Below are 13,726 nucleotides of genomic sequence, written 5' to 3'. Positions count from 1 at the left end.
TGTTCCCCCCGGCTGAACCCAAAAATCTTGCTCTGCCTGGATTTCTCTTCCAGGGCTCTCGGTCCTGGAAGGGAGACTTCCTTGTCCCCGGACTCTAATAAGAGTCTTTATTAAGCTCTGATTAGTGTTCCCCATAGCCTGGAATCATCATTAGCATCTGGCAGCTTGGACAACAGCCAGAGATATTAATATGGCTCTTCCTTCCGCAGTTCCTGTGAACATGTCTCTCTCAAAGTGTTCCTCTGAAAACCATCTGTACCCACCTAGAAAACAACCTGTAGCTCAACTGGACTAGTAACCAGTTGTCTTCTCTAGGATGAGTCACAGCTATTTCCAGGCACAGGCTCTTTTCAAAGATTCCCTTTTCCCACTTGTTGGCTCTTGGGATCCAATGTGGGAGGGTCTGCAATGGGAAACCCCTTTGGATCCTCATCTCCAGCACTTTTCTGGGGAAACTCTACATTCCTGGGTAATAACAGGTTTTTTCAAGACATATTTTATAAAGTGTTTTTTAGTAAGTTTTATGTTGGCAGAATAATAAAGAGTAAAGCAGAATATATTTGCTTAAATTGTTGCACTGAAAGACCCAACAGCAAAAGGAAAAAGGCACACAACTTGAAGATTGGGAAGCAGAAGAAGTCTGGACGGGACAGGTGGAAAGATAGAAGGGGCTCTTGCAAAGCTTTTTGCTGCACCTCATCACAGAGGACAACAGGGGCTGTGAGGTGAAATGGCTAATCTGTAAAGACTGTCCAAGGACAGAATCCAATAGGCTTTGGGCATCTCACCTGCAGAGTGTGCAGGGAACACTCACTAGCCAGAGCTGGCTTTGTGAAATAGCAGAACTCCCTGAATTAGGGCACGAGCTCAGTGGCACAGGGACGGGGGGGATTGCTGCCTGTGAACAGCCATGCAGGGATGTGACAGTCCCTACCCTTTCTCTTGGGCAAAACCTGACCATTGCTGGTTTCTACTAGGAGGTTCAAAAGCACTAATCTGGCATCTGCTATCTGCAATTTGTTCTGCTGGGATACTCCTGGCTGCACAGCACAATGCTATGGAGGGCTGGGACAGCTTCCAGGGGAAGGAAGGGTGGATTTTGATGCCTGTAGCTGAATGTCACTGCTTTTGCTCTGTTTTGGCAAAAGCCACTGCCATGTCACAGCTTCACTTTCATCTGAGATGGGCACAGCTCCCTGGGTCCTTGTTCTGAAGTAGCAGCGCACGTCTGAAATAAGCTACTGTGAAAGACTCTTGGGAACCCTCTCACCCAACCACACCACCCTACTACTTAAAAATATTAGTCTAACTCACCATAGCCTGCCATGCTGCAGCTATTTCTGTACAAAACAACTGCTGTCCATAGTAGATTCTGCTTCCGGACTCCTTCAGCTGCTGGGTAAAAAGGATGGTGCTCTGTTTTTGCAAAATAGCACAAGGGCCATCCTTCTGGCAGTGTTTTCCTCGCTCGGGAAGTCTGCCTTCCCTCAAAGGAAGGAGCAGAATGCTTCTGGGAGCCTCTGTCCCTGAATAGTCTGCACCATCTGCTGGAATAAGAGAAGGACTGACTCACTAACCATGAATTTTGGGGATGCAAGAGACTTTGGGGAATAGAAAGTCCTGGCTCAAACCTGCAATTACATGTTTCTTGCAGTCTAAAAGGGGAAGAATGGCTAAAGATAATGTCTATCCCTCTAACCAATGCAATGACACATAACCTTCAAAAAGAGGGTGTAATTACCAGGCCGTGTAATTTTAACAAGTAAACCCGCAAAAATTCAGCCCTACTATGAGGGCACAGCTCTAGCCCACAGGGAACACTTTAGCTTATTTATTTATACAGATTCATTCCTAACATTCAGAAATACCATCCCTTGCCTTAGGTAAGTCTTACTTTGGCTACTGCAATCTCAGTGCTAACCACCTTGAATCCCATCCTGTTGCACTGCAACCCGTGCAGAATTCAACGTGTGAGTCCTTCTCATGCCTCTGCCCTCCAGCTCCCTTCTGTATAATAAAGTTTTTCCCCCTCATTCTCAGTTTCCTGAACAGCTTGGTTCTTATTTCCCATTTTCCATCTTTCTACCATCCCTCCTCCTCCAAGCTATTCCTGTCAAACTATTAATTTCATCTTGTTTGACAGCACAGCAGCCCTCCGTGGCTGTGCTTTGCTCAACAAATTATCAGTAACACCAACCTTAAGACATTTTTTCACTCCACCGACTCTCTAGACAAAGCAGTTTGTAAAATGCAAAGTAATATTAATGTCTCTGCTCAGGAATTTCCACTTTGCATTGCTAAGCTTTCGGTTTGACTGAGCTCTGTTCTGAAAAGCCATGACTAGTAGCACAGGGTGTCTGCTCTACAGCTCATCTGCACCACTGGCTGAGAATATCAAATAAGTCTCAGTATCTTTAATATTAGGTGTATTTTTTCCTTACTAGAGCAAATTCCTATGAACGTGGTCAGTACTTCCACAGCAGAGGTGAACACTGTTCAGACAGCCTATCATCTACTACCTTGAATCCAAACTGGAACAACAGGAAAATGTTTGTATTGATTTAACAAAAATTATTTCAGCCCTTGCATCTAGTTAGATGAGTATAATGCACTACTTCAGGGATGCTCTTCTCCTAGAGGAATAAAGCTTTCTTTGGACTATACTAACATTCCACACAACTGCTACTCTGATTTGGTTTCAAACCAAACTCTTATATAAACAGATGGGCATTCATTTGAAGATACAGAGGAGATGTAAAAACCTCTCTAGTGGTCCTTCCATAAAGGGCATTTTAATACCACAAGGACGGTATCAAAAAGAGATGAAAACCACCAGAAGATATCTCCACAGCCAACACCCTCATTTTTAGGCTGACGATGGAAGACTAACAAGTACAAACATCTCTCTGCAGACGGTTTCTCACCGAGCAAGCTGAGAAGCAGTTGAAAGCAGAGCTGTTCCTCTTGTTAGAAAGGGTCACCTTTGAAGCACTGACTAATCACAGGGCAGACCACTCGATTTGCTTTTCCAGCTTGCAAAAACAGCAGCTAATGCTCCTCTAAACCCATCTCTTCCTCTTCACCGAGGACCTGTGGGAGCTCAGTAACTCCTCATTACCTGTTAGTGGTGAGGCTGGCAGCCCAAAAAGATGTCCCAGTGCAAGCCTAGACTGGGGGCAGTGACATTACTGGTTACAACTTACTTTCAGCATTTCCCAGTAGACAGCTGCCCTGGATCAAGCCAGCCATGTGCCCAGTTAGCCCAGTATCCTGGCTCTCCCAGTCACCAATAACAAATGACTGGGGAACAAAAAGCCAAGAATGACTAGGGGCAAGGAAAAACAACAGTTCTCTGGTTGTGTTGCCCAGCTGCAGAGTCTGACATTACATCTGACCATTGTCAGCCTTCCACAGGCCTGTCTTCCACTAATCTGGTTTGGGTTGGTTTTATTCCCCCCAAATCTATTTCTCTTTCACCTGATGCAATATCTAGTTACTGTGAGTTTCAAATTCAATACTTACAAAAAAGACATTCTCTTGATTTAAATGTGCACTGATGGGTCCTCCCTAGAGCCCTCTACTACAAAACCCAATGAACCCTCTGCCCCTTTCCCTTCTCCAGATCACTTACTGTTCTATAAACAACTACAGCATTCTGTTAATTCATCTTTTTTTTAACAAAAGTCCTTGGCTCTTTAGTCTCCTTTTTGGCCAAAAATTTTAAGCCAGTTACATTAATAACTTCTTGTTAACTAGTAACTATCACTGGGTAGAACCACTCCTCAACATCTTCCCCCTCACTGCTTCAAACAGCAACAGAATCCTGCTATCACCTTACAGGTCTCTCTGATAAATCTTGGACATAACTCCATAAATCCATGAAACACTGCTGCATTAACTATACCTCTGAGACAGAAGAAACTCCCTCATGTGACACATGGCAAAACTGTGGGGATAAAGGACTTGCTCTAACAGGCCAGGGAGCATTTGCCTCGCCGAACTGTGCCTCACCCGCTCGACTGCCCTTCTCTCAGGGAGCACATCTGTTCTGGAAGGCAGGGTTAAAAAGCTCCTGCAGAAAATGGGAGCAGAGCACTTTAAGAGAGTCCTGGGAAGCTGTAATCTGAAGCCTGCCGAAGGCTGGGCCGGGGGAAGCAGCAAAAAGCAGATGTGGCTGCACCAAACCCGCACTGTCCCCGACGAGCACCCGCTGGGAGCCTTCGACGGCATCGAGAGGAGCCCGAGGTAAGGGGCAGCTCCCCCTCCCTCAGTGCCAGTGGTGAGGGCAGCAGAGGGCAGGGGCTGAGGCTGGGGAGCTCCCAGAGGACCCGGGAAACGGGAAGAACAGTTCTTCTGCAGGTGTTAAAGGGTGGGATTCCCACCAAACACGAGATCTCACCAAGGGCTGGGAGCCACCAGCATCCCAGGGCACGTCCTTGCCTCCGGGGCTGAACAATGCTTGGGAACTCGGGTGGTTTTTGGCACTTCTAGCATCTGTGTTGCAGCTGGGAACACGCTTTTTCTTTGCAATGGTAACAATCTTGGTGATAGCCAAATCCTTTAGAGCTAGAGGTTGCAAGGTGCTTCAGGAGTGAGTGCTGTGGGGTGGAGCGATGGCAGTGAACAGTCTGAACTCCCGGGTGATGTTTCCTAGAACCCCTAAAATCAGAAGTGCTTATAAACCATGTGAGACTTGTACTACTATAGATGGAAAGCAAAGTATTTCCCTTTGCACCTGCTGGCCTTCACAAATAGACAGCTCCCAGAGACTCTCAAGTTCCTTCTCAGCTCACTTGTCAAAGTTTTCTCCCTGTACCTTCCTGACTGTCACACCCCATGCTGCATGCTGCTGCTCCTTCTCTTCTCTTTAAAGGAAGCCACAGATTTCAATACCATGCCTGCAACCATCCCACCTCTGCTCCAACCAAATTCTTTTCTCTGCATTTTTGGCTGCGTGCTAAGTGACATGCAAATAGAATCCAGATGTTCAGGCCAATTCAAACACAAAAGGCTTTGTCTTTCTAAAATGGAAATTGCTTTTTGGCAAAGTTTGAGAAATATGAAGCTGGTGACAGTACTGGCAAAAACAATACAGATCTGCAAAACCAATCTTCATTCTCATGCTCCCAGGAGCTCAGTGTAGTTGGAAGCAGAGCTTGTCTTGAGATTTTTTTCTTTTTTTCAGGGAAAAGGTTATACCCCATGGAAAACCTTCATCTCCAAACTAGAGTGGGCCAAACCTCTTCCACTCTGCTTGCAAGAGTACTGCGTGGTGCAAGCATCCTCACAAAGCCTTCACTAACTCTTTAACCTCCACTCATGCAGGGCTCCTGTCACCTCTCTTTCAGCTTGGTGCCTATTCACTGTAAAACTCTGCAATGATATGAGCAATCCCAACCTCATGTCCACTATCGCACCACCAAACACACTGGTTTGTTCCAGTGTAGTAAATCCTCTTGAGACACATCTTCTGCCCCAGAACACCTCATTGCCATGGCAGCCAGGATAACAGCAGGTCACAGGATGCAAGTACACAGGGAAAAAGAGGGGACCACTACTGTCTAAACATAGATGAGAACTTAAAACCTCCATCCACTGTGATGCCTTTTTGTCCAAGGCAGAACCACCTCGAGAAGAAAAGGGTTTTGGCAGGAAAGGGAAACAGGGAACTGCCTTTCACTGAAGTGAAACCTCTCCCTGAAGGGACTGGGTCCTGAACTGGGGCTGTTGTAGCCACGTGGCTTTAAGTTGTATTTCTACCAATGGGCATGTTTTCTTTAGAGCTGAAGTTAATCTGAAACACATGTTTTCTCCTACTTCACTGGATGCCTGGAACACAGGGGTTAGTTAAATACAACTCTCTTCCTTTAATTTCTGGGAATCTATATAAACACTACTTCAGACCAGCCTCAGTGGCGTCTGTTCTCAGGGGCATGACACTTCTGCAGTAGCTCTGGTTTATCCACAGTGAAACTCTGGGTTGCTTGCTGCCCTTTGGGCCAGACAGAGCTGCCTAGAAAGGCCACAGATGCCAGTACTGGAGTGTTTAAAACTGGGTTCCATGGAAGGAACAGCTTTGGAGAGTTTGGTACTTCTCTCCCATCTGCACTAAAAATGTTGACTAAGCCAATCCCTATCTTTCACTTCTCTAAATCTGGGAATTAGTAAAACTCCCAGCCCCTTTCCTTACTGTCTTTTAAGAAAGCTCTTCTACTTTTACTCTATCAAATTGCAGGCAAGAAGCAAAGGATGTACAGCCTTCCAGATACACGCAGATGCAAGAAACAGGACAAAATACTGCCTGAGGCAGGTGACTTGTATAGCAGGGCAACAACCAATATAGTCTCCTAACCCACTCAGCAATAGGGATTTGTTACCTTTTATAAATGAAGTATTGAATATTTTCAATTCTAAAACTCAGAAGCTGTGATTTAGTGCTTTTTTGGACCTTGACACTCAGTAACTGCCAGCATCAGTGTGGTTTGGGCCACACACATTTGCTCTTGTGTTCAAGGCACACCCAGGCATGTGTCCTTGCCCAGTTTTAAAGTCACTGGGGTCAAGCTGGTTGGATACTTCCAACTAGAGAAGAAGAAAACTCAGCTAAAGATGTGTGTGCTTCACAGCTGGGTCAGACAATCATGTGTTATTACAGTTCCTGACACAGCCAGGCATAGCAAATAGAAGCTGTAGGGATCTATTTACTTAGTTGCTCAAACTACCTCTGTCATGTTCTTCCCCTGTAGGTTCAGGAATGCAGATTCCAGTGGTTCTCCTTTTCCTGGGTCTCTTAACTGTGCCAGGCAGATCCCAGAACTCAGCTACTGAGCAGGTGAGTGGGAGACAACATGCAGAGAGTGAGGGAGAGCTACTTGGAGCAGGTAATTTAGAGACTCTTATGGAAGGATTAAGAACTACCTTCCTAAGTTGCTAGGATTTTATTTAGCAACATAATGAGACTAACTCCTGCTTTACCTAGATAAAACCACACTGGTTACATCAGGGGATGACTGTGAGGCAGAAATAGTGGATTCCAATCTGAACGCTGCCTTTGGCTTCACTGGGACACCTTAAAGTAAAGTAACTTTTCCTCCACTCTGTACCAGTAAGATTGAGCCAGTATCTCTGTAGCTCATAGGAGAGTATCTGTAGACTGCTTAGCTCTAAAACGTTTATCACAGTTGGACCTGCCCTTAAAAACTCCCAGTCTAACCAAAGCATTCCCTGTACCTGCTAGAACTCTGCCACTGCTGATGGAGCCAACGCTGGTGAGGTCGAAGAGGAGGATCCATTCTACAAGAGCCCTGTAAACAAGCTGGCAGCAGCAGTCTCCAACTTTGGCTACGACCTGTACCGGCAGCAGTCCAGCCGGACAGCCACTGCGAACGTGCTGCTGTCACCATTCAGCCTGGCTACTGCACTCTCTGGTCTCTCACTTGGTGAGTTCTTGCCCCTTCTCCTCGTGTGCTGTCTGGCTTGACAGGCCTTCCCTCATACTGTTGTCCTTGTTGTTGGCAGGGGCTGGAGAACGAACAGAAGACGTGATTTCTCGTGCTCTCTTCTATGATCTACTTAACAAAGCTGAGGTCCACAACACTTACAAGGACCTACTGGCTAGCATGACTGGACCAGAGAAGAGCATGAAAAGTGCCTCCCGTATCATCTTGGAGAAAAGTAAAAGTCCTTCTTCCCCTCTGTCAAATTTTACCTGAATGACTAGCAGCAGGTAGAACACACGGAATAACACTGCACTAACAGCTTTGGCTCTGATAGACTGTTAAGCCAGGAGGCAGACAGTTGCTGTGCAGGCTGTTGCTGCTCCAGAAAAAGCCTGAAAGGTTATGTGCACATAAATAAAAGACCAGACTCATGCACACAAAGACACCGGTGACAGAGCAGCTCACACACCAAAGACCTAGAAGAAACTTGCTGAGAATTTCACCTTCACTCTAACATTTTCTGGCAGGTGTCGCTAACTTCTAGGAAGCACAGATCACATTTTCTATCTGTGATAGCATTCAGCCATATTCCTTTGTTTAATTCCTTGCAGAACTATTTGACATGTCTGCTTTTGGCATGCAACAAATGTCTGTTGAGAAAGCTAAGAGCTCTTAGCTAGTTCCAAGAATCCAATAGGTTGAGTAAGCCATACACACAGAGCAAGCTGCAGAAAAAAGAAAGACTGATGTTGGAATAGCTGTGTCCAAGCCTTCTGCTCTCATCTCCTTTCTTTACTTTTCAGAAGAGAGTTATCCCATACTCCAGCATGGGTGGCTGTAGGACTTGGATCAGTTTCCTCCATGTGCCTTCAGTCATTCTCCTTCAAAGCAGGTTTCTGTATACACACAGCCACAGATGTTTCACCAGAGAACTGCTGCTGGGCTTGGGATTGCAATCTGCTGCCTTGAGGTTGTTTTGATAAGGGAGCTAGCTGCAACATCCATGTTTTTGTTCCCCAGGACTGAGGGTGAAGCCTGGTTTCCTCAGCCAACTAGAGAAGTCCTACAAGATGCGTCTGAGGGCACTAAGTGGTAACAGCCAGTTAGACCTCCAGGAGATCAACACCTGGGTACGGCAGCAGACGAAGGGGAGGATTATGCGGTTTATGAAGGACATGCCCACAGATGTCAGCATTCTCCTTGCTGGGGCTGCTTACTTCAAGGGTAAGAACTGTGTACTGGGTTACAGAGAAGGTCTATTAAGCATGTGTTAGAAGAGATGTGAGGGAGCACTCTCACTGCCATAGAGACAGTGTAAGAAGAAAGGGTTTGAGAACCTTCAGTAAAGAAGAAAATGCTACCTGAACAGAAATAGTCCTCGAGGGAGGAATTATTACTCTTGGGAAGCTGAATCTTGACCTGTTTGCAATAAGAGATCAGACAAGAAAGTTTGAGCTCACAAAACTCCACAGCAAATATTACAATTTAGGTAGGGCACAGCTTAAAGAGTGTGCTGAGCCTTTTAACCACTGTAGAGGGAATGGAGGGAGATACTGGAGAGCTGTTCCAGAACATGCTGTAAGCCAGTGTCCTGGAGAATTACTGCTTAGAGACATAGAGCAAAATAAAGGGTGGGGAGAGAAGCACTTTATATGCATTGACACAATTGTTACCCTTTAAAATAGTTTTGTAATTACATAAGTAGCCATCAACTTCCTGCTACTCCACCCATCTACTGGCTTGATTTTTTATTTCCCATTTAGCCAATTCTCAGATGAAAAGGAGGGGCCAAAGCGTGGCAGTAAGTCAGTAGCTCCAATCAGTCTGTTTCCACCTCTATCATCATTCAGTTATGCCTCAACTCTTAAAGCACAAATACTGTAATATATAAAAGCACAAGATTACTCAGCCACCGACACAAGCATGATTTCATATGCTGTTATTCCAGAAAATCCTTCATTTTATCTTTAAAAAAACAGGGACATGGAAAACCAAGTTTGATGCCAAGAAGACTGCCCTGAAGGACTTCCACCTGGATGAGGACAGAGCTGTGAAGGTGTCCATGATGTCAGACCCCAAAGCCATACTGCGATACGGCTTTGACTCAGAACTCAACTGCAAGGTCAGAGAGCAAATATTGCACAGGATCTCCTAAACCTACTGAGGAACAGGCTCAGCTACACTTACCTGTTAAACTGTTCCAGAAGACAGCCCTGCTCCTCCCAGAAGGCTAGTTTTGCAATCCCTATTTTGAAAGGCAGTGTGTTGATTCTTAGAATATCCTACTTCTACACTGGCTATGTGACAAGCAGAATTTAAATAATGCACAGGTCCCACTAGCCTGTGCTGCATGACCTAGTTGGGCAAGAAGGGCAGGGCACACATCTCAACTTTTCCATCTCTACCTCTTTCAACAAATCTTTCACTGTAGCATGAGCTCAGAGGTGTTCCAGCAGAGACTCCCCCACAGCAATTCTGCAGATCATTACAAACAGGGAAGAAGATCAAATGTTAACTGGAAAGGCTGACCAGGCAGTTCAGATTCAGCCCTGTGCCTTGTATGGGATGCATAAAACTTTTTATTATTGATGTGACCTTTTCTTATTCATAACTGGCCTTCCAGATTGCCCAGCTGCCCTTGACAGAGGGAATCAGTGCCATGTTCTTCCTGCCTACGAAGGTGACCCAAAATATGACTCTGATTGAGGAAAGCCTTACGTCCGAGTTTGTCCATGATGTAGACAAGGAGCTGAAGACAGTCCACGCTGTGCTAAGCTTGCCCAAACTAAAGCTGAACTATGAAGAGGCACTTGGCAGCACACTAAAGGAGACAAGTATGTACATCACACACCCTCCGCAGACTGACAGGGTTAAGAGAAGTGAGCAAGTTGCTTCCTGCCCTCAGAAGAATATGAAGCTGGTGGGTTATTAGTTAGGTCCTGCTATCAGTCCGTAGATTTCCCCAGCAAATAAATCACTTCAGTCCAAGACTCCTCAATTTTTTATCACATCTTTCCACCAAGCTCACACAACGCTTCTGAGATTGAGAGGGAGAAGTTCAGTACAAACAATTGTGAACTTTTTCTCCCTGTTACCCCCAGAGCAGCTTTAAACTCTACCAGAGCAGCTACACGCCCCCCTGGACCACAGCATTAGCAGTGCTGTTCCACCATCTGCAATCTCTGCTTACAGCTAATGGAATTTTCTTTCTTTCTTTCCTCTAGGGCTCCAATCACTTTTCACATCACCTGATTTTACCAAAATTTCTGCCAAACCTATCAAGCTATCTCATGTGCAACACAAGGCAATTCTGGAGCTTAGTGAAGATGGGGAAAGATCCACACCAGATCCTGGGGTGAATGCTGCTCGTCTGACCTTCCCCATAGAGTATCATGTGGACAGACCTTTCCTCCTTGTACTCCGAGATGATACCACTGGAACCCTCCTCTTCATTGGCAAAATCCTGGATCCCAGGGGTGTTTAGATCCCTTCACAATAACCTGCAATGGTAGGGCCTGAATGGAAGGGGTGGTATCGGGAGGGTTACTGGCTCCCTGCTCTGCTGCACAGAGACACAACTTGCCAATCTTATGCCTTCATGCTGCAATAAAAGAGCTTTTGCTATTAATCTGAGTAAGACTCAGTATTCTCCCTTGAAAGATTGTCTGCCTGTGTCACATGCCTTCACACTCCCATTTTCCCCAGATGAGCCACAGTGCAGTTCTGTGTCCCATATGCAGGCATCACCTGGTGTGTACTGCATTTTCCCCTTTGTCTTCCAACCTGACATCAGTTGTTTATACTGGATCCCTCACCACTGATGGGTCTGTGCTGGTAGCCCTCCAAGTTCTGCAGTGCCCTCTCTTAGAGCTTGTAAGTTTGCACTTTCCAGCCTGCTGTCTCATCCCTTCCAACCATTTGTTTCACACTGGCAAGAAAAAAAGTGCTTCATAGCATCACAAATAAAAGGCAGCATGGTCTGGATGACTGCATGTTCATAACCACCATGGTGCCACACATGGGAGAGTCACATCTCTGGAAACACATGCACACACAAGATCTCAAGCATTTGCTTCAAACCCACATGCAGATATTCTATAACAGCATCTATTCCCACCACACCACACACAGACCCCTCATGTTAGAATTGGTCATTTTATTTACAACAGTCTCACTAAAGAGCATTTCAGATTTCATTCAAGTTGTTGTTACACGTGATTTTCCAGCTTGTACTACATGGATACCTTACCACATGAAACTTAGCTTTGATGAATGATCACATTGCAGCTTCCTTTGACAGTGAAATTAAATCCTCTGAAGGACGCTTCTGGGAAGCTCTAACAAACAGGTCTTCATCTCTTGCAGTTCCTGGATCTGAGTACTCTGAGGACCACAGTGCACTGACAAAATCTCCTCTGCTCTTTCAATCGTGCTCAGAGCTTCAGAAACTGCAAATCTGAAAGAGAATAAGAACAGAGTATACAAAATACTTTGTTCAGCTCCTTCACTTTAACCTTTAACCTCGCCCCTGCAAAAACCTCAGCCTGCCCACGGGTACAGATCCTACCCTCTGCTGCCTTTCAGCACCAGGCAAGCACCAAGGATGTGCTTCAGCTGCAAAGGGAGGAGGGCAAAAGGTAAGGAGATGGACAAAAACTTGAAATATTATCCTTGAGTATAGGTACCCACTACTTTGACACTGCAGCTCCAGCTAAAATTCATTCAGTTAAAGGGAGGTGTTGTGAGAAGATGTTCAGAAGCAGTCAGGGGCTTTGCTTGCCAAAAGAGGCCTGAAATAGAGCATGAGGATTTTATTTCCTCCTTTGAGGACACATCACCAACACTACACAACTCAGGTATAAACCCCAAGGGTGACAAAAACCACAGGAGAGGGAATAAATGAAGCCAGGGAAAAGAAGAGAGAGGCACAAAGCAGAGAAATGGGTCCAAAGAGTCATGAGGTGTAAGTGAAGCCCAAAGGGGTTAATGAACTTACACTTGAGTAATGGTCAACTTTTGTACCTATGCCAGAGTGCCCAGGTCCTACAGGACACCCTGCAAGGTGCCAAGGACCACCTGCCATGCCATTGTGTCAGACACCCAGGAGTGGTGCAGGGACAGAGGATGAAAGCAAACTTACCCATTGAAGAGAATTTGTGCCAGTTTGAAAAGTTCGTGCCCTATTTCTATACTTGATGGGCCATGATGCATTTCCACAATCTCAATACTCCTCTGCAGGTGTCTGGCTGCTTCCTGCCACTTCCCTGATGGGAAAAAAACAACAAGCCAAACCAAAAAATTAGTACTGAATTAATACTTTCTAGAGTTAGTGCCACCTGAAGAATCTGCCAGCATCATGCAAAATGTGATGAACTATGTCCACAGCATTCTTGAGAAGCTGCTGGCCTCATAACCAAGACAGGGAATCTAGAAGAACATGAGATTACATTATTGTTCACTGGCTGCTGAGAATGCAGTTTTGGCTGAAGTAGTTTGCCTGAGAGCTCTGCTGTCAAAACTAGAGAGATGCAGTAGAAGAAAACTGAAAGGACTAGTCAGAGAAAAGGCTAGTCATGTTAAATTAAAGTTCAGAAAACTAAAGATAATGAGAAGACAATGCCATACCAAGAGTAGCATAGATCTGTGCCAGATGATCCTCCATCTCTCCCATCAACAAATGCTCTGGAGACAAGAAGTTTCTAGCATCCATCTGACACTTCAGGAGCATTTTGATAGCCTGATCTATAACAAAACAAGGTACAAAATTCATCTTACTGGACAGTTTCCAGCTTTCCATGATCCACGAAACAAAATCAGTCTAATCTTATCTTACACAGCTAGATTTGGAGTTGGTTAGAATTCAACCCTGTGACTGCATCTGCAGCTCTGCTCATTCTAACGTAGTGCTGGCCCAGCTCACTCCAGGAAAGCAAGCCCTGGGAATGCACAACTCTAATGTCACCCAAAGTCCTTTTAGTTACTGTGGAACAATATGTGACTTATATGAACACCCAGATCGGGGGTATACAACCCCTAAAGCTCAAGTCCCCAGGGACATCAGGCTGGGTGCCAGAAGACCCCCAACTGCATAAGCAACAGTGCCATCTCATGGCTGGAACCACGGCTCCCGAGGCATAGCAGCCTTACCAGCCTTCCCATCCCTCAGCAGTTCCAATGCTTTCTTCACTTGTTGCTGAAGGTCCCATACACGGCCTGACAGGCTCTCTCTGCTGACTGAGATTGCACAAGCTTCCTTTGAACAACAGAGCATGTCTTCGCCCTGTGGA

At 45.6% G+C, this 13,726-nt stretch overlaps 2 protein-coding genes across 2 annotated transcripts in view; one reads left to right on the top strand and one right to left on the bottom strand.

Moving 5' to 3' along the window:
- Positions 1 to 6,749: 6,749 nt before the first annotated feature.
- On the top strand, positions 6,750 to 11,070 carry SERPINF1 (serpin peptidase inhibitor, clade F (alpha-2 antiplasmin, pigment epithelium derived factor), member 1). The gene is made up of 7 exons (XM_008946797.1): positions 6,750 to 6,832; positions 7,238 to 7,439; positions 7,519 to 7,674; positions 8,460 to 8,663; positions 9,419 to 9,561; positions 10,063 to 10,273; positions 10,664 to 11,070. The coding sequence occupies exons 1-7, from the start codon at positions 6,755 to 6,757 to the stop codon at positions 10,921 to 10,923; spliced, it is 1,254 nt and encodes a 417-aa protein (XP_008945045.1). The 5' UTR covers positions 6,750 to 6,754; the 3' UTR covers positions 10,924 to 11,070.
- Positions 11,071 to 11,575: 505 nt separating this feature from the next.
- The window catches only part of SMYD4 (SET and MYND domain containing 4), a gene marked incomplete at its 5' end in the record, with an annotated part of 5,520 nt that continues 3,369 nt past the window's right edge, over positions 11,576 to 13,726 (bottom strand). Inside the window, 4 exon segments of the mRNA XM_008946798.1 lie at positions 11,576 to 11,895; positions 12,580 to 12,703; positions 13,065 to 13,181; positions 13,587 to 13,719. Coding sequence (XP_008945046.1) covers positions 11,745 to 11,895; positions 12,580 to 12,703; positions 13,065 to 13,181; positions 13,587 to 13,719 — 525 coding nt within the window.

Source organism: Merops nubicus, unplaced genomic scaffold (genome assembly GCF_000691845.1).
Source record: "Merops nubicus isolate BGI_N331 unplaced genomic scaffold, ASM69184v1 scaffold5589, whole genome shotgun sequence".
NCBI classification, from domain to species: domain Eukaryota; kingdom Metazoa; phylum Chordata; class Aves; order Coraciiformes; family Meropidae; genus Merops; species Merops nubicus.
This window is presented reverse-complemented; position numbering and strand designations above follow the sequence as displayed.

Bases quoted from the DNA above. Each gene is read 5' to 3' on its own strand.
- SERPINF1 (XM_008946797.1), top strand. From the start codon at position 6,755: ATGCAGATTCCAGTGGTTCTCCTTTTCCTGGGTCTCTTAACTGTGCCA. The intron at 7,440-7,518 runs GTGAGTTCTTGC...TGTTGTTGGCAG, and splicing joins ACTCTCTGGTCTCTCACTTG to GGGCTGGAGAACGAACAGAA. The intron at 9,562-10,062 runs GTCAGAGAGCAA...CTGGCCTTCCAG, and splicing joins ACTCAGAACTCAACTGCAAG to ATTGCCCAGCTGCCCTTGAC.